Source organism: Acanthopagrus latus, chromosome 15 (assembly GCF_904848185.1).
Source record: "Acanthopagrus latus isolate v.2019 chromosome 15, fAcaLat1.1, whole genome shotgun sequence".
Classification (NCBI taxonomy): domain Eukaryota; kingdom Metazoa; phylum Chordata; class Actinopteri; order Spariformes; family Sparidae; genus Acanthopagrus; species Acanthopagrus latus.
In genome coordinates this window covers 9,308,464-9,327,438 of record NC_051053.1, presented here as the reverse complement: position 1 = coordinate 9,327,438, position 18,975 = coordinate 9,308,464, and the positions used below count along the sequence as shown (strand labels likewise).

The 18,975-nt window shown below is 43.3% G+C and overlaps 1 protein-coding gene across 4 annotated transcripts in view; it reads left to right on the top strand.

Moving 5' to 3' along the window:
* The first annotated feature begins 2,214 nt into the window (after nucleotides 1-2,214).
* Nucleotides 2,215-18,975, top strand: part of slc35f3b (solute carrier family 35 member F3b) — a 59,172-nt gene continuing 42,411 nt past the window's right edge. The window contains exons 1-3 of one of the 4 annotated variants that reach the window (XM_037123382.1): nucleotides 2,215-2,548; nucleotides 3,509-3,582; nucleotides 5,433-5,647. In XM_037123382.1, the coding sequence (XP_036979277.1) occupies nucleotides 2,414-2,548; nucleotides 3,509-3,582; nucleotides 5,433-5,647 (424 nt within the window). In that variant the 5' untranslated portion in view covers nucleotides 2,215-2,413. Of the gene's footprint in view, nucleotides 2,549-3,508; nucleotides 3,583-4,246; nucleotides 4,485-4,743; nucleotides 5,325-5,432; nucleotides 5,648-18,975 lie in introns of those variants that run through there. The other 3 variants (XM_037123385.1, XM_037123384.1, XM_037123383.1) reach the window with 3 other exon arrangements.

Here is an 18,975-nt window from a genome sequence, read left to right as displayed (position 1 = left end):
AAACAAAAAAAGGATTATCTAAGTATGGAAATCGGGGCAGTCACGGCTGACCAGAGAAAGAGGCAGAAGATGTCAGTCTTCTCCCCCCCACTGGAGCTGCTCGCCTCTGCAGCTCACTGGCTCTCCATGCTGACACATAATAGCATCAGCGGGCCCTCTCATCCACAGAGAGTCTGGACACTCTCCAGCTGTGTGTCAACCTTACCAATAATGGCAGCTGAATAACAAATACACCCTAAAGAAATCTCGGAGGCCTCTGAGACTACAGGGAGCCGGTTCCATGAAGGTTATGTTTCCCCCTGGCTGAAATAACATTTCAACAAAATAACGTCTTCTTCTGCGACAGGGGAACAGATGTGATTCTGTGGACCCTAACAATGAAATGCTCCTCATTTTGGCACATGAAAATACTAACTGCGCCAATTAAATGTTGACTAATGACAAATTAAATGTTTAGAAAAACCTTGAAGTTTGCACAGTTTGCATGAATGTCACGTTTTATCACTGGTTCAGAGTTTCGCTTCTCTTCCCGCACCGGCCAATCAGCAGGGGTCTGTCACACTGTTTCCAGGCTGAGAGATGCGTTAAATATTGATGGTGCGAAGCGAGAGGATTTCCATCATGCTTCTCTAAATTGTATAAAAACTGGACACAGGAGGATGAGGGAGATAATGGAAATGACTGAGAGATTGGATGAGGGTTTGCAACATGTCGGCTTTTGTTTTTTCCGACTGAGGGGTTCGAGTTTTCGATGTAGCAGAGGAGAGCTAAAGGGGAGGTTATGATGAAGGAGAGTGAAATCTTGATCTGGGTCTGTCAGATAGTATCAGCCTGGAGGCCTCTCACTTTGAAATCCCTCTATGTCCTGGATGTATATGGGCTGTCTCACTGTATGTTGAGAGAGAAGCTGAATACATTTTGATTACATTCTTTTCATTTCGTTTCCCAGTACTAAAGGTCACGCTCCCTTGAGAAGCATGCTTTGTTTTCCAGATGACATTTCATCACGTCACAGTGGGAAAAAAGCATGGGTGCAAAATACATAAATTAACAATGGGTGAATTCAGTTATACAGATCCAGTTTCGGCGTCCTGATCACACTGCCATTGTTTTTATTGGCGCACTTGAGATTTTTCCTACCAGGACAAGTCATTTCTCTATAGTTATTTTCGAACGCAATTCCTCCATATATAGAGAAAAAAAATATTTTAGATATCTTATAAATGACAGAATAAAAAAAGTTTTTGTATTAAAAACATTGTGGATGATAATGGAGATTAAAGGTGAAATAAAAACATTCCAGAAAGATTTGAAATGATCAACAGGGAGTAAAGAAATATCACTTTGGACAGTGGGACGTCTATGAAATGTGTTGCAGACATATCTGTCCTACGGAAGTTAGCGTGCTAACCAACTAGCCCCGACCCGAAGCATCCCAGTCCAACATTTCTGCACCGGTTGGTGAAACAATGGCATAAACTCTCCCTTACTGCTCCGAGCTCCCAGTCTGGACCTCTAGGTTCACGGCTAACCAAGCTAACAGGACCTCCTGTTGGCAGTTACTCCGGGGATTCGCTGCCCCCTGTTTGTTTTGAGTGTGAATTCAACATCTGGCCAGTTCATATTCTTACATACTGCACCTTTGAATAACCAAAATATGCAATACAGTTCTTGTAAAATTGCTAAACATAAGTTTGGATTCGAGCAGGGCTGCACAAAGTTCACTGGCCTGGCTAATGTTTCTTGGGGGAAAATCGCCATTGTTTTTTGATATGAGATTGACATTTATCAATCAGTGACTCAGTCAAAAGCACTAACATTTTTACATCTTAATAATGCAATACAATGCGGGACAAAATGTGTTTGCTTTTGGCCCATGGCCCATAATCAAGCTCCACTGCATGTGCGTGTGAAGCAACATTTGGATCACTCTCACACCGTTCATCTTATCTTTCTGGGCCTTGAGCTTTGGCTCCCTCTCCAACTCTGATCCATATTTAGAAAGGAGCGCAGTGCCCTGTAGATTGGGCGCCAATTAAATCGCTATTAGAGGACTGCTGGAGTGGAAGATGGTGCTCTGGATGGCAGTGAATGACTTGAATATGTCAGCAGTCCTTTTATATCAGCTGTTCAGATATTTATGGGCTGTGTCTCACAGGAGAGGCGTGCACATTATTTTGGTTTTGGCAAAGCAGAAGGTCGAACAGTGAGAATTGATTGGGCTTTGGCTGTGCTGTGAAGTTGAGAGGTGCATTATGCAAGATGAACCCGATCCTCCGCTCCCTGAGACTGTCGATGGGGGGTGTTGACCCGCTTATTGATGACCACACTCCACTTTTTTTTTTTTGCTCGGGTAAGCACAGGTCCCAACCCTCGGTGTGAGGACTTTGGAGCTGTTGCCGGTCATTGATCGATGCAAAAGCTGTCTTCAAAAAAAAACAGCCGGCGTACTTGTGCTGCTGTCCGCAGTCAGGAGCTCACAGAATGCAGACGCAATGCAGCGAGGGGACCACAGACCTGGGACCTGCGGGCAGGACCATCATACAAGGTAGAGCTCCACTCATCCTCATTGCTTGAACTGCATGTGCTGCACGGGCTTATCTAGGGACGGAGGATGTATCGGCTGAACTTTGCCAAACCGACTGCAAAATCAGCATGAATTGTTTTGTCTAAAGCTTGGACAGTTTAAAACATTTGAATGCCTTGTTTAATGGTCAGGATTCACATATTTAAAACTACATCAGTGTGTGAAAAAAACGTCCACTTGTACTGCCACTGTTGCACATTTCACACTTCTGATCACGAGAGACAGAGACAATCAAATGATTTTAATTTTCAAGCAGATCTAATCACCACCAGTGAACATAATTACCCCATCACTGGAGGCACAGCTCTGATTGGATGCAATCAAATCCCTGTGAGTGCCTTTCGATTCTGCGGGCTTTGAACAGAAACAACACTTTCTACCGTTTCATTTCTACCCCTGCTCAGCCAGACACTTGAAATACAGGCCAGAACTGCTGGTGGTAAAGTAGACTATGAATAATAGAGCGCAGGAGACCCCAGTGGCCCATGAATTGTTGAAGGATCTATAGTGATAGTCCTGGCAAAAAGTTGTCTGGTAACAGCGCTGATGTGCATTTTGTGCTGAAGAACATCCTGCGATAGTTTTTTTGTGATAAATGAGGGAGAGACCATTCTTTCACGACCCACTGCAGCACAGTTATCTTCAATGAAAAGTGAGCAACATACCAGTCAAACAGCACTTACATCTCTCCCTCATGTATCGTGACGTGCGCAGGAGTTTTTTGTTGTTTTATGCCAACACCATTAAGACAATCCTGCTAGCCTCCGCCACACATTCCCAACCCATCCGCTTGACAGTCCCTTGAACGCCGCTGAGAAAAACTCAATACAGTTTTGAGCCACAAATAATTGGCACGGTCGGATTAAAAACAAAACACCTACTTCACTTCAAAGTACGTTTTTTTTTTTTTCTTCATCTTAGGTCAGGGAGACTCGCTGCGCCTGTCTGAATGTGACAGCTCGAGGCAAGAGGACCAGAAGGATCTCATTTGTAAAGTATGACTGCTGCTGATTGGCATGCGCTCACTGATTTGACCTTTCGAGCCACAGAAAAGCATGTTTTCAAACATTTTAGATTAGCTGCGAGAGAGAGAGAGCTGAGTCAGTAGCAGGACTGCAGCTAAGGATGATTTTCATGATCAGTTCATCTACTGATTACATGTTTTTTGAATAATCGATTAATTCTTTGTCTATAGAATGTAAAAAAAAAGAGTTTATTTGTTTAGTTTGTTTAGATATAAAAGAAATACATCGATTCAGATTATTCTCTTCAGATTAAAATGTTCTCCCCAAATCTACATAATGCACCTTTAATGGTTTGTCAAAAATGTTTTGTTTTCTTTCAGTGATTCATGGACTCACTGTTGCAGCTGTGGTCAGCAGATGTGCAGATGCATGTGTAGAGCTCCTTTCAGTTGCCACCATGCGGTCCTGCTGGACAGCAAACTCAGTTTTATCTTATATTCCTCGAAAGAAAACACAATAACTATCGGAAGTCTCATGTGCCTGACCCTTTGCTACATGTCAGGTCAGAACTGCTTCAACCCATCCTCCGTATTAAAGACTTACAGATGATGATATTTCCAGTGAATCCGGTAGATGGCGCTGTTGCAGTGCCTCCCGGACGCAGCAGCATCCAGAGCAGAGCGCACCCTTCGCTCGCTGTAGTGTCCAGGCAGCCAGGCAGCCAGGCAGGCAGGCATATGTTCATGGGGGTGAGAAGGAGCAGGACGATGGTACTTGGCTCCGCCTTGATGAGGATTTAGATTCCCAGTCGCTGCCCTGTTAGTGGCCTTGAGGATGTACGGTGATGGAGAGGGCACCGTGTGGGACCGGGTCGGACGGCCCCATCGGGACTGTATGTGCTACCTTGGACCGCCTACTTCTTTAATGCCGATGTAAGCCATTTAAACTTTTTTGACAAATGCAGCGCAGCCGCAGGACAGGAGGCAGGCCACACCTGTTGCGCACTTGGTTTGACGTGCGCATCGATGGAGTTGATGAACTTAATTGGGCAGAAGTGTGAAATTATTGATTTAAGCTGGGGAATGTTGTTTTCTGTCAATGCGTTTCATGTTTTAAACGCAACTGAGGGTAATTGTTATTCCCGTGTGCCAGATTAGAAATCATTACGCGGCCCTGTTTAGGGTCTGGCTGCACAGGGGGAGATTTTACGCAGAGAGTGGGGTCAGTAAATCATCTTTTTTTTTTCCCACCACCACATGTTGGCGGTTTCATAACAGCTCAGAGAATGTCAGGTCACCGCGCTACTTTGCCAGGTACTTCCCACAACACAACAGCTTCGTTTGCGCCGCATGAAGCGATATAGTTTGAGTTTTATCTCACCTGCTGGACTCGAACCACCAGTGTTTATCGCCTCTGCACTGGAAATGAGATGGGAGGCTGCGCGCAGTTTCATGCATGAAGCCTGGATCTGTCACACGAGTTCCTCCTCCGTCTCCACAAATCACTCGTCGATTCATTACTTTCAGATTCCTATAAGCCTATACTGGGAGTTACACAGGGCGTAGTATACAGCAGTTGCAGGAGCAGTCACTTTGGCTTAGTGTCTCCCACACTGTTGTTGTGCCGGCGCAGGGCCAGTGAAGGATGATGATTTCTGTACTGTACAAGCGAGGCGCTGCAGGGGCCCCTAACGCTTGTCTCTGTGGGACACACGGCACTGACCCTCCTGGTGTAGCCGAGAAGGACTCTTGTCTCACCCAGGCACACACAAGGTCCACACGCTATACCTTTCTCCTTACCCAGGTGGTCTCAATTTGTCTTCTAACGCAGCCAACCCCCACACCCCTCACCCCCCCTCCTCTTGTTCCCTCTTCTTACAGCGGGATGCGCAAGTCGCCCGACGTGAGCCCCAGAAGGCTTTCGGACATCAGCCCTCAGCTCAGACAGCTCAAGTACCTGGTGGTGGACGAGGCCATCAAGGAGGACCTCAAGTCCTCCCGCTCAGTCGAGGACATCAACAGCGCGTCCATAGAGGAGCGGATACTGAGGATCACCGGGTATTATGGATACCAGCCCTGGAGTGCGAGCTACAAGAGTGAGTAAACACACACACACATACACACACACACACACACTGCAGCTGGGTGCCGTGCTCCAGCTGACATGGTCGGGCTGCGTGTGTGGGAGGACTGGAGTGTGAGGAGTGTGAAGACAGGTCAGATAACTGCATGGGAGAGAATAATGTGCATACCAACCTGGATGGACGGTGGTGGAAGGAGTGCGTAAAAGTAGTAACAATAGAGTGTAGAAATACTTTGTCAGCAGAAAGAGCCATGCATGAAACTATCTGCATCAAAAGTACAAATAGTGAAGGCTGAATTATGAAAAAATGTCAATTTTCAGAACAACATCTGTTATATTATTGAATTAGAATTATTGATGGATTGACCATCAGAGACCTGGAACTCTGCTGTACACATCATTTGATTCGGGAGAACCTTAAAGGAGCACTATGTAGTTTTGTAAGTAAAAGTCCAACTCAGAATTTTGATATTTACACTGTTAATGAGGTAACAATAAAAACTCAGAAATAAATGTTTTAGATGTTTATTTTCTTATATTTTCCACAAGTGAATAACCAGGCGGTCCTCTGAGTGTGATAGGGTCCCTGTGATGCTGTGTGAAGTGAGAAAGCTGGTGACGGAGAAGTTTTCCTGCAGTAAATTAAATATCCTTTAATAATAACCCCTCATATTTCAGTTTGTTCAGTGCCGAGAACCAATGAATGCAGATTTATGTCTTCCTTTAAGATCCAGTCTGGCTTATTCAAAGTCTTGCTTTGTCGGAGAACGGATGAGTAAGTCAGAATTTAAAAGGAAAAGAAAAATGGCAGTCAAAATTTGATGATTAGGTCTCTGTCAACTCAGGCAGAACCTCAAGAAGTTTAACTTCTTTGTTTTTTAAAAGATGCACTTTGATGTTTTAGACTTCCACATGATTTTTGGGGGGCTGTTCTTAGCAAGTTACATCCATTTATTGTAATATTATAAAGCGCTGGCACTCCACATGCAGAACAATAAAAGAGCTCAACATGCTCGCTGTCACTCACTCATCGTAATTATTATTCTTGTTGAATCTAAATTTGCACCCTTCTCTCTGATAATTAGCTGCTTAGGCGTCAGTGTTGCTGTTGGTTGCAGCAGACAGAGGAGCTAGTGTTTGCTTCACTGGAGCTCGAGTTTGGAGTCAGACAGTGCTCGGAGCGGTTGATTCTTTGAAGAGGAAAAAAAAAAGTTGGCGACGCAGCTTTTATTTCCCTCCTTCATTTTATTTCCCTCCATCACTTCTTCAATTCATTTGCACGGCGTTGGCTGCCTGGGCATGTGGCTGCTCCTGAACCTGGCCGGGTGATGGATTGCATTGCTATCTCCGTGGCTTCGTGTTGGAGCTCTGTCTTGCTGCGGTGGTGTCAGGACAAACCCGCAGATCTAATAACTGTCAATCCTTTGTTCATTTGTTTGTTATTGCCGCTCTGGTGGAGACACATTGAGTGGGATTTTGCCGGCGGATGGCCTTTGGCTGGTAGCTGGTGGAAAACTTTGCAAATTTCATATGATGTGGTGACTGCAATATTAAACAGCTGCGAGGGTGCTTCAAAATTCATGGACCTATACGTAACATCTGAACACTGCAGACATCACAGGACAGTTGCTGTTTAGAGCTGAATCTGTCCCTGCTTCTTTTTGTTCCACTAGTGTTGCCGTGACAAGGGAAGGGATAGTATACAGAGGAATATTCCATTAAAGCCTGACTGAATGGGGTGGTGGTGGTGACCATGACACAAGACTAGAATGTCGAACAGGAGAAATAAACAGGTATTCTCAGGTCCAATATAGTAGAAAGTAAGATTTCCATTTCTTTGTATTATTATAGAGCAGGTGTAGCTGCTATACAAATCAAACTATTCTACCCTCGTGTAAAAGCACACAGTCAGCACACAAACTGTGCCATCAAACAAGGTCTAAACAGTTGCCGCTCTCAGCTAAGCCTTCAGCACAGCTGTGGCTTGAAACAAAACAGCACAACTGATGTGGAAACACAGTGGGTGTCGCCTGCTCTGACCTGTGTGAGCTGACCAATCAGAGCAGACTGGGCTTTATTGGGAGGGGGGACCTTAAAGAGACAGTAGATGAAGCAGACAACCAGACAGAGGGTGAATAGAAGGGCTGCAGCGATGGGCAGTTTAAGAAAAATGACATAAGAGCATGTAAACGTTTTCAATTTCTAAAAATTAGCACAACACAGCACCTTTTGATTTGACTGTAATTTGATACATTTATACAGCTGTATTACTACTTTAGTTGATAATTCTCAATCTCAAGTTTTGAAAGTAAAGTAAACTTTAAAATGTGCAGTGTACTGAGAAACTTTTCAGCAAAGACAAGTCTGACTTCAAAGAGCACCAGGTTAGTTAGTTTTGGTCATGATAACCGCTAAAATACCACATGAATCAAAAAAGTTGCTGATATTTATTAATGTAAACATTAATACATGGAGTTTCCACCTTGTTTGTTTAGTCAGGGGTGTTATTTGTGGCTGACACGGGGGCTCAGATGAAAAAAAAAAAAAAAATCAATAGTTTTAAGGCAATGTAATGAGATCGTATGAGACCAGAGTAGATTATTATGGCTGGAAAAAATGCATAATCGTTCATTATTCATTCAATTGAATCAAATTAAATTAATTTCAAATCATTTCCGAGTAACATTTCTTGGTGCAAGTTACTTTTGTTGCACAGTTTTAACTAACTATGCTTTTAAAAAGTTTCAAAAAGCCATGTTTCCAGTGTAAATGATGCCTATGTGTTAAGTATACATAAACCGCTGCCTAAGAATGGGTGGTTCTGTGTGCAGGTTATTCATACACTTCATGAAAGACTCAGTCAGAATGAGTCAAGCAGCTCACCAGCTTCTACATAACAGTCCATTTTCCATTATCACTGAATTGTAATCGCTGTTGTGGAAGTGTAGCTTTGTCAGAGCGGTGGTGTTTTGATTGAACTGCATGAGACATGAGTGTCCATTTTGCCCCAAAGCACACCGAAACGTCACACAACATCCGTGTTGAGTCACATCTCGAATTATCCCCCACAATAGTGCTTTGCAGAGCGCAGTCATATTGGGAATAAAATATTTCATGATGATTTGCGCTGTTGCATCAGACATTTCTCTGCGTGCAGGGCAATCAGTGGAAGTGTCACAATCGCTGTTGTGTTTTCCAATAAAAGTTGTCGCCTTGTTTCTGTTTCGATTAAACCGAAAAATAAGATAATGAACAGAAATGTTCCGCGTCCACCTAGTTCTCAGTTCCTTCTGGACCACCTACAGTAGTAGCGGCTGCCAGCTAACGTAGGGAAAAATCGTCATACATTGCACACGATTGCATGCCATGTGTTGAACGGAATCAGCCCACGAGGCCACACCAGCACACACAACATGACTACTCAGGACCCACTGGCAACTAGACAGCAGTGGTTAATGGCCGGAGAGCGGCGGGCTGATGCTGAGGGCAGCCAATTTCAGGAGAGGTGGGAGGCTGAGTACTTCTCAGTGGAGTGCAAAGAGATGCAGGTTTATTTCATTTGCCACCAGCCTTTCCACGCTGGCACACTTGTGTTCTCACACACGGGATTTACCAGAGCGAGAGGGAAACAGGAGCTGGTAGTGAGCCACGATTTGGGCTGTGGACGAGAGGTGGCCGTGTGACTCAGTTGCTCCGTGCAACTTGATACATCATCTTAGTATCATGAATATGAGATGCTCACATGCAGGATGCTGTAATAGCCCCCCGAGTGTAACTGTCTGCATGTGAAACACAGCCAGATATGACATGAAAACCTGTCTTGTGTATCAAACCTGCATCCGAGCCGCTCTCCCCTGAGAGGTGCAAACTCAAAGCAGCATGAGGCAAGATTTTTGCTTTTGATGGATATAGATGTAAGTGGATTATATGGAGGGTCTGTCCCTTTAATCACACGTTGTCACAGCTTTACATCCAGGCTGTGTTTGGACCAAGCTCTCTATGTGCACAGCTGACTGCGCGCATGTGCAGTGTCTTTGGTCTAATTCTTGTCTAAGACTTCTCTCAGGCAGCACTCTCTCTCTGCAGAATAAGATTGATAAATGCAGAGATACAGCATTTGCCAGTGATCAATCCTCCTCTCAGTGAAGATCAGCACACATATTCTGTCTGAGAAAAAATAAAAAAAACACTCTTACCACAGTTTGAAAATGGCCATAGATGGAGGGATTGATGTCTCTATCAAAGAAAAGGTCACTGGTGAGTGGAGAAAGGTTACTTTAGAGAGTATATTGAGCTTCAATATCTAAATAGTAGAAAAACCTTTCACTCAGTTTTTCTTTGAGCATTCTTCTTCTCTTTTTGCACAGAAACTTCTGGCTAATGATTGGTTCTAGTATGGCTGGGTGGTAAATGTCACAATTAATGATATAGTAGGTGTCACAGTTTCACAGAAAGGACCCAAATGCTAAACACACACAGGCAGGCAGGTAGTAAACAAAAAAAACAACCTTTTAATCAGCCAAAGTCCAAAAATCCCTAAATCCCAGTGCAAACAATAAAAAAAGCAGGAAAAGGAAAATACAGGAACCACAGCAGTCGTGTGGATGTGAACAGACAAACCGACAAAGAGTGGGGGAACAACACAGGCTTAAACACACACCAAACTAACGAGGGGATGAGGTGCAGGTGGAGAGACACGGGGAACAGGTCAGTGCTAACGAGGCTGATGTGAGACGTGTGTGTTTCGGTGGGGGGGGATCACACTGGAGAGGAGCACCAGGAACACAGGAGGGAAACAGAACACTGGGAACACAGGTGAGCAGGGAGCAGGAAGCAGGAAGCGACAGCAAGACACTGGATGATACAACTACAAAATGAAACAGGAGGTAATTGACCAAAACCAAAACCATGGCAGGATGTGGTATGTCCCACTTTTGTTTGAATGACAGCATGCACTTTGCGCTGGCATGGACTCCATAAGTCTGTGCAAAATGTGATGACTCGTGTTATCCCAGCATGATTTTACAGTGTTCCACAGAGGTTCTTGCTTGGTTTTTTCAGTCTTTAAGTGCCCTTCATGAATGTTTAACAAGGGCTGAGGTCAGGTGACTGTGCTGGAAATACGTTCTTGCAAAGCTCTGAAGTGTGTTTGGGGTCATTATGTGTTTTTTTAGTATTATATTATCATGTATTTGGGGTTCACACAAACTTGTGGAGTCCATGCCAGGGGGGTGGGGGACATTACAGATACTAAGACTCTTAGTATCTGGTACTGTGAGATGTGCATACATTTTGCAAAGATTTAACTGTTCACTCAGATTGTTAAGCTGATATTGTCCTGATCCTACTGTATCATCTCAATACTTTGAAATTCATAAATGTTAGGACTGCCCAACAAAATCAAAAGTCAAATTATTTTTGACCATAAACCTCGACTATCAATATTGTGACATGATTGTAGGGATGACTATTGGTATTTTAACAAAATACTGACACAGATTTTGAATCATCAGTGATAGGTAACAGTCAGTCAAAAAAGCAGATGTTTGACAACTTAGAGCAGAATCCCTGAGACTGCTCAGCTTTGATATGAAGCAGCAGAGCATTGATACTATCAGTGCTGCAGAAACTCTGACATCTCATTCATGTCCACCTACCACAGGGGATATCTTCTGCTGAATTCGAACAAAATGCTATCTTATAAGACCGAGCCACATCATGATTAATAAAACATGAATGAATATCCTTTTTCAGGCTTAGCCTGAACAGAAATTGAGTTTGATATTGCTGCTGCAGGTTAAGCCTTAAAGATACCAGGGAGCTCTTTCTACATGCAGGAAAAATGGAAGTTAAAACATGTCTTTTTAAATTAGGAGTGTTTTCCCCAGACAGACCGAAGAACCATTTTTTGCTAAAATGATACCACTTAACATCGTCTTGAATCAAATGTTTTTGGACATTTATTTGATCTTGTTATAGTTCATTTTCTCTTCAGTTATCTTGCTGATTAATGTTTTTGATTGCTTATCTTGTTCTTCTGCATTCATTAAATCACACAGTGGTTCGGTTAGGTTTAAGTTAGGTTTGGGGACCCGAGGAGGTTCCAGGAGGAGGTCCTCAGCATTTTAGGTCCACTTTCATTCCATACATTAGTAATGCAATGACAGAATGAAAGATCATTAAACATGGTACATTACAAAAAAAATTATCCACAGACAGACAGACAGACATAAACACAAGGCAGGTGGCCAAAACTTCTTCTGTGGTATTTCACGCTACATTTTGCCTGCTGGTCACAAGTACAATCAGAAAAGTTTGTTTCACTCCAGGACCCCATAGTAAGAAATGGTGCTCTCTAAGATTAGGCCTGCTGTTTGCCTATAAAAATAGTCCCTTTAGGTCTGTTGTATTCCCGCTGACAAGTGCAATATTTGTCAGACAAACAGACTTTGTTCTTTTTCCTAATTTACTCGCACTATCTATCACAAATGTAACGTCCCCTCTGGTGCAAATTTAGAGCTTCACGAGGCATGAAATGAGGTCGGATTCTATTTTGAGCTCACGGTTGGACATGGTGAGATGCAACAGTGGAGCATCTTGTAGAGGGCCTATGTACACGCTCATTGCTGGCTTGCAGGACAGCTGGAAGGGATGGGTGAGGTGTGGGCCGGCTGCGAGTGATGAATAGAACGCCTCCTTTCAACTCAGCTGGAGCTGGGGAGAAGTACGGGGATAGTTATGCAGATACACGCTCCCGCTTGCTCGGGTCCTTATGGTTAGATCCAGCCCGCACACAGACTACAAACAGACTACAAGCTACAGTTGAGCCATTAATAAGAGAACAGAACAAGTTGCACAAGACCAGAATGCATTGCAGCCATTGTGAGAGAAGGGTATAGCTCAAACTTGTTCTCAAATAGAAGAGCTGTTATTCGCGCTCTGTGAAGCATCATCCGCAGCAGAGTTTCACAAGTTTGAGCTTGTTGTCTGAGGTTTGAGAAAGGCACTCTGGGAAATGTAGTCAACCAGTAGTCGGTACTTAAGTTCTTAAAAATCTATAAATTATGTACCTGATGGTGCGGAAATCGCTTGATCAACTTCCACATCTGTAGCCCTTATTCAAGCCAGGTGTCTGCAAGCACAGATCAGGCTCAAGTCTTACCACATAATCCGGTGTTCAGTCGAAGGGGCACGATCACGCAGGTCTGCTTTCACTCATATTTGCACATACTCCCATACACAGTCAGCACAAAAAGTCCAAACGAAACAGAGATAACAACAGTGCAGTGTTTAGGCGAGCAATATACTCCCCTGCAGAGTTTCATCTTTAATGTTCCTCTTTCTTTATGCATCCATTTTTAAAACCATGGCACATGTTTTAGTGATATGCATAACATACAAGAAAAACAAATGCCCAGAGGACTTGATCATCATGATGAGCTAAATATTTTATGGAAATGGGGTTATACGGTACTGGGACACTTATTTATGAGTTTGCGGGTAGGCTTGCATGCCAAATCCTTATGGTAGTCCTGTCAAGAACGCACATGTCTGGTTGGGATAATTCAGAGAAAAACAGTTATTTTCCACTTGCGGGTATTTTTGTATCAATGACTGTGGAGTCGTACCCATCACCAGAGTAACTGAGGCATCATCTCTGCAGGGAAACGAGCGCTAAACCGCAAATTATCAAATTATCCTGCTACAGCCCTCAGTCTCAGTCAACCAAAGGGACTGTGGAGAGAAACAAACACACAATCCAGTGCGAGAGGCATTTCTAATGCTGTCTTTTGGGTTTTAAAAAAGTAAATACAGATTCGCTGAAATATCAGCAGAGATTTGACAGGAATCCCCTTTTAATTTGGTTAAAAATGATTAACATTAATTAGATTAATTTAGGGCTTTGTTGTGGCTTTGAGTGTTGTCATGTCAGAAAGGTTACAAGTGAATCGTCGCCTTAATCGTAGTCCAACCATCCCTAATATAATTTGTTCAACAAAACACTGTTTGAGCTCAACAATTCAAGTTTCATGTTCCATCCAAGTGGTGCAAGCAAGGCTCCTCTGAACAAGTGTTTTTTTTTTGCTGTCTCCAGTACAGTAGGAGCAGCTTCTGTTGCGTAACATCACATCTATAATTGAGAGGGATGCATAGATCATCACACACACCTGCTCCTGACATCCCGCTTGTGCCCAGTGGACTGGAGGAGCTGCAAATCAGCTATCGCACTTTTATGAAAACCTCCAGTCTCGTCTCTATCAGCTGCTCGTCTTTGCTCTCAGCGTCGTCAGAAGTGGTGGAGCTCAGTGCCACGGGGAGAAGAGAGGAGCAACTGAGACCGTCAGTTCAGTGGCTACAGGAAGATTCAGGATAATTCTTACAAGACCACTTCTGTACATCTCGCACAGGGACACTTAACTTGATGGAAAGCGTAAATATTTGGCAGAGTAAATGTGTGTTTCTGAAAACCACAGATATCTTGGAACTTTACATTTCATAATGTCACAACATAAAAAACAATGCGGTTAAATTTTCTATTTTATTTTGTGACAGCGCTGTGATTATTGTCTGTTTAGGTTAAGGCACAAAAAAAACACTTGGTTAAGGCAGGGAAAACATTTTCTGGCTTACAATACCTGTTCTTGTCACCGCAAATACAGCAGGAAATTTTCCGCAGGTCTTGGGATATTAACACATTGGGTACTGTTCACAATTGAACCAATACGTAGAATTCTGTATTTGTTCCCAATGCTACATTGTTTGGCACGCTGTAGCGACAAAAATGTAATTTCACCCGTAAAAAATCACCAGATGTGACCAGCATTGCTTCAGGAGGAAGCTGTTCGGAGATCTGCACAACTGGACTAAAATTAAAAATGATCAGACTATATCAAAACTATATAAAACTGTCAAAAGAAACTTCAATAACAAACAGACAGATGATAAGGTATTTCATTTAAAGCCAGTTGCTGACTTTAACCTAAAAGTACTAGGAACATCATTCAAGACAGTGAGGATGGCCCAGTTATCCCCAACAGCTAGCTGATTAATTACATGAAGGTGCAGAAGATGTTAATGCCTCACCAGTTATGTAGGAAGGTTCAACTCCTCCGTGAGCGAGAGAGCCCTGTGTTGCCCTGTCAGCTTTGTATTTTGCATTAAAAATCTTTGTTGCCCTGACCCGCTGTGACTCGTTGCAGGGTGGATGTCTCAATCTTTCTCTTTAACTTTAATCTAAAAATGTGACTTAATTTACCAAGATGTGCCACAGATTTATTTGTACCCATCCCTAGTTGATTTATATTTACCCATCCTTATCCCTCTCTCCTGTAACTCCTCCACCATCCCCTCAACCCACTGATGTGAAAGCCAGGTCATGAACGTGTACGTGATCTGACACTCTTTGCATAAATGTCAGTACAATACGTATCCTATGACACGTACAACTGTCTTGTAGACTTGCAGAAACGTTAACATTGGTACATGTGGCACATCTGTGTCTCTTATGTAATATTGGTTGTCTCAGCTCGAAACTGTCATTGCTTGTGTTACTCAGAATAAATAACAGAGAGAAACGTTAACTGAATTATAGCTGTACTGCTCTGTCCACGGTGCTCACTCTTCCTTGTAATGGAAATCCTGCTAGTTTCATGCCAGATCCTGTCCTGCCGTCATCCCTTTCTCCTCCTCACTCCTTTTATCTGCTGTTAATTAGAAGTTGTGAAGTGATGACTCCTACATCCGCGTAATTAATCCAAGCTCTGCTGTGGCCATGCGCAGCACATCATTGTCTGTGTGGCCACAGAAGAGCGGTGCTCAGGAACAGGGAGAGCAAAGTGTAAATGGGGGGTGTGCAAGTAATTAGGCTTTTATGGGCACCGTGATAGGGGAGGATGGGCAGATGGCAGCTTGCGGTACTGATTCACACAGACGCAGGACTCCGGTGACTGCTATTAAGTACTGTAAATCTTGCAAAGCATTATTTCGGGTGGGGGATTTTCTGCGGTCTGAAGAGAGTGCAGTCGTCGTTAATGTAACAGAAAGAATCTCAAGAAAAGAGAGATGAGACTTTGTTCTTGACACTTGCATTTGTGCCAAGTGTCAAGAGTGTAAGTGTGGAGGAATAAAAAAAGAAAGTCAGCTCTATCTATATCTCAGGCCTGTAGTTTAAGCAGTGATTTGGGAGAAAAAGTGTATCAGCTGACCTAGTTTGAAAAAGTTGAGCACTGCTGTGGTATCCCCGTGCCTCCTCTCATTCACTCCTCTCCATTTACATTTATATTCGATCGTGATGGGTTCCCAGAAAAATCTAAGCTTCCTGTACAAGCTTCTGGCCCCTGTGTACATCCTATCACCACTTTAAGCTCCTGCAGTGACCCTAACCCGTTATAATTACGGGTGTAAGAGGCAACAAGAAAACATACAGACAAGTTAGAAAGCATATCAATGTTGTTTTTAACTTCCCAATATGGAGTCATACTACAGTCATATCTGATTTATAACCACTGTATCGCCTAACTAGTAACTTGATATAATTTCATTCAGGAATTGGTGGAGACCAAAACAGAGCCAAGAGGTAGGCAAACATTAGACTTAAATTTGTCTGGAAGCCAGAACCACAACTCCAAATTGAAGATAATGTTGCTCAGTGTCTGTAAATAGGAACAATGTTGCTAATACCCTCATTATGACAGCTATACATGGCGATACATTTTCAGTTTTCTGTTTACAGCCTGTTTCTTTTACGTCTAATTGGCCAGAAACTGTCATTTAGTGCTGCTTTATTTGTTGAGATTTATTTCATGGAACTGATCACATTTTCCACTTTGACTGGCTAACTAAGTGACTGTACGCAGCTGTGTGTTTCAAATATGTGTTGCGATAATGAATGCTGCTTCCATTTTCACAAAGTGAAATGGGATCACAAAGTGAAATGAGGGAGAAGCTATCAACAGGGCTGCATCACAAGGGCCAAATCAGTGAAAAAAGGCCAGTCATTAAAAAAACAACCAACATGTTTCGCCCACTTAGTCTTCATCAGGGCTCCAAACAACAAACAACATGATGAAACCTCACTTATAAAGGAGCAAAAGCCAACAGGAGGCAATCACATGACCCTGATAATGATATACCAGTGTGAAACAAATAACAGAGTTATGTTAATATACTGTTTCTCTTACCAAAAAAATAGATGTAAAAGCCTGAAAGGCAGCAGACAAATCCAAATATTGTATCACATTCATTGCACAAGACATAAATCATCATACAGTCAGTCACATAATGAGAGAAAACAGAAACAAGCATTTATCACTCACTTGAGACCAAAATGGCTCACTTACTCACAGATCATAACACAGGGTAGTAAACATATTGTAGACTAACCTGTGAGTGGGTCCAGGGCCAACACACTTCTCATCAGCATCAGTGACTCATGTTGTCCAGAGGCTGATGGCGAGGAGAGACGATGACTAATTCTTGTTCGATTACGCTCGTTTTAAACCTGTTGCTCCGACCCCAAGATAAATCATCCCTGGAACAAAAGCTCCAGCGTTCCACAAAATGTCATGTTTCAATGGGATAAACATTTTTTATGACTGCCCTCCCCCTTTTCAAAAGAAAGGTTGCAATGCTGTGGGAAACATGAATAAAAAACAAAACAGAATACAATCATTTGCAAACAAACTGTGTTCAGCGCGCATGAATGGAATATGTGATTTGTTGGATAGAAGCCTGTGCAGAGAGATTTGCTGGCCCTTATTTGCATTAAAGCTGTTTCCATGTTTGCCTCTCATGCAGAGATTCAAGTGGGATTTTATGGTGTAGCTTTTATAATAACAAACCACTTCAAAATGACAAACAGTGTAACCACCGACCCACTGACGTTGACTGCGGTGTCGCACCACGCAGCGTTGTGTCACTGTACCAGCGGGCGTTACAGTGCTTCACCACGATCACACATGGTCCAGATACGAGACTTTGCTGGTAGCAAAGATGCACAAAGCCACACTCGCAAATATTTTAGCCATCAGCAGCTCCACTGTTTACTTTTTGAGGTGTCTCAAATGCATGATTTTCCACAAATCGGATATGTAAAAAGGAATGTAGATGAAAAGGAAACATGTGAAAGTGTAGTTTGATTCCCTCCAAGGATCCTCTGTGCTACGCTCTATTATTATCCTCCTTCCTTCCGCTTGCACAGTCTAGCAGCATCTGTTCACGCCACTGTCTTATTTTGTTCACTGTCTTATTGTTTGCCTGTTTTGATATCCCTGACAGACATTTGTTACGTAACACAAGTGTGACTGAATGTGTGCAACCCGCCCTCTCAAACCTCCACAGTCTCCTGAACTTCTTTTCACGGCCTCTCTGTCCTCTTTCTGTTTCCAAGGTAAAAGTGGGAAGAGACATGTTGGAGGGAAACATGTCACAGCCGTTTCTGTTACCACTGCAGCGAGAGAAAAAAAAATCAAGTTAGCTGAGCATGTGACGCTTGAGATTAATTTTGAGAGGGTTTCTGTTGTCTCAGGCAAAGGAGGAACAAAACGGGAGCGGCCATGCATGGCGTGTGAAGCACAGTTCTGATTAACAGACACATTTTACACAATATTTGCTTGCTTAAAAAGTCTGCACCAACAATTAATTGTGTACATTTGGAGGGCACTGCAACCCTGAGCTTATTTTCAGCCCGTTATTTATTGCAGCGCTTTAGGTACGTTAGTCACGCTGTGTAAGAGCAGCACTGTTTTCCCCTTCTCTTGTTTTAAAGATGGAGAAGAGCCTGTGGTGGAGGAGGGGTGGGGGTTGTGATGGTGCAGCCTGGGGCAAACCGGCGGGGGGGACAGGGAGGAGCACAATTAAGCCTGCAGGATACAGTGCTTGGTGTTACCACTGGCGGCAGATGTATTCTCTCAGCAAGCTTCCCTCCCTTCACTCTGCATGGAAAAACATCTTCCCTCTGTTTCTCTAAAGCCTGGGATTAAAGACATAGCTCTACGTTTTGGGAAAGACACTTTCTCGCGGGATGACAGGGTTGACACCAGTTTCATGTCTGTGAATATGAAGCAAACTGTTGGCCAAGCACGACAACTTGAAACCAACGGAAACACCCAGCCCGGCTCCATCCATAAGTACCAAACTCTGACTGCCGGTGCCTGTAAAGCTAATGCACTCATTACATCCTGCTGGTTTAAGTTCGATTTCACTTGAGCAGCGTGTCAGATGATTTCTTAATTGGTTGCCAGGGAAGTGGAGACTCCGGGGAGACAGTGAGCGTGTGAGCTTACTCATCAGCCGATTAAAACCGCAACAGCAGCAACAACAACAACGGCAAGAAAACATTTT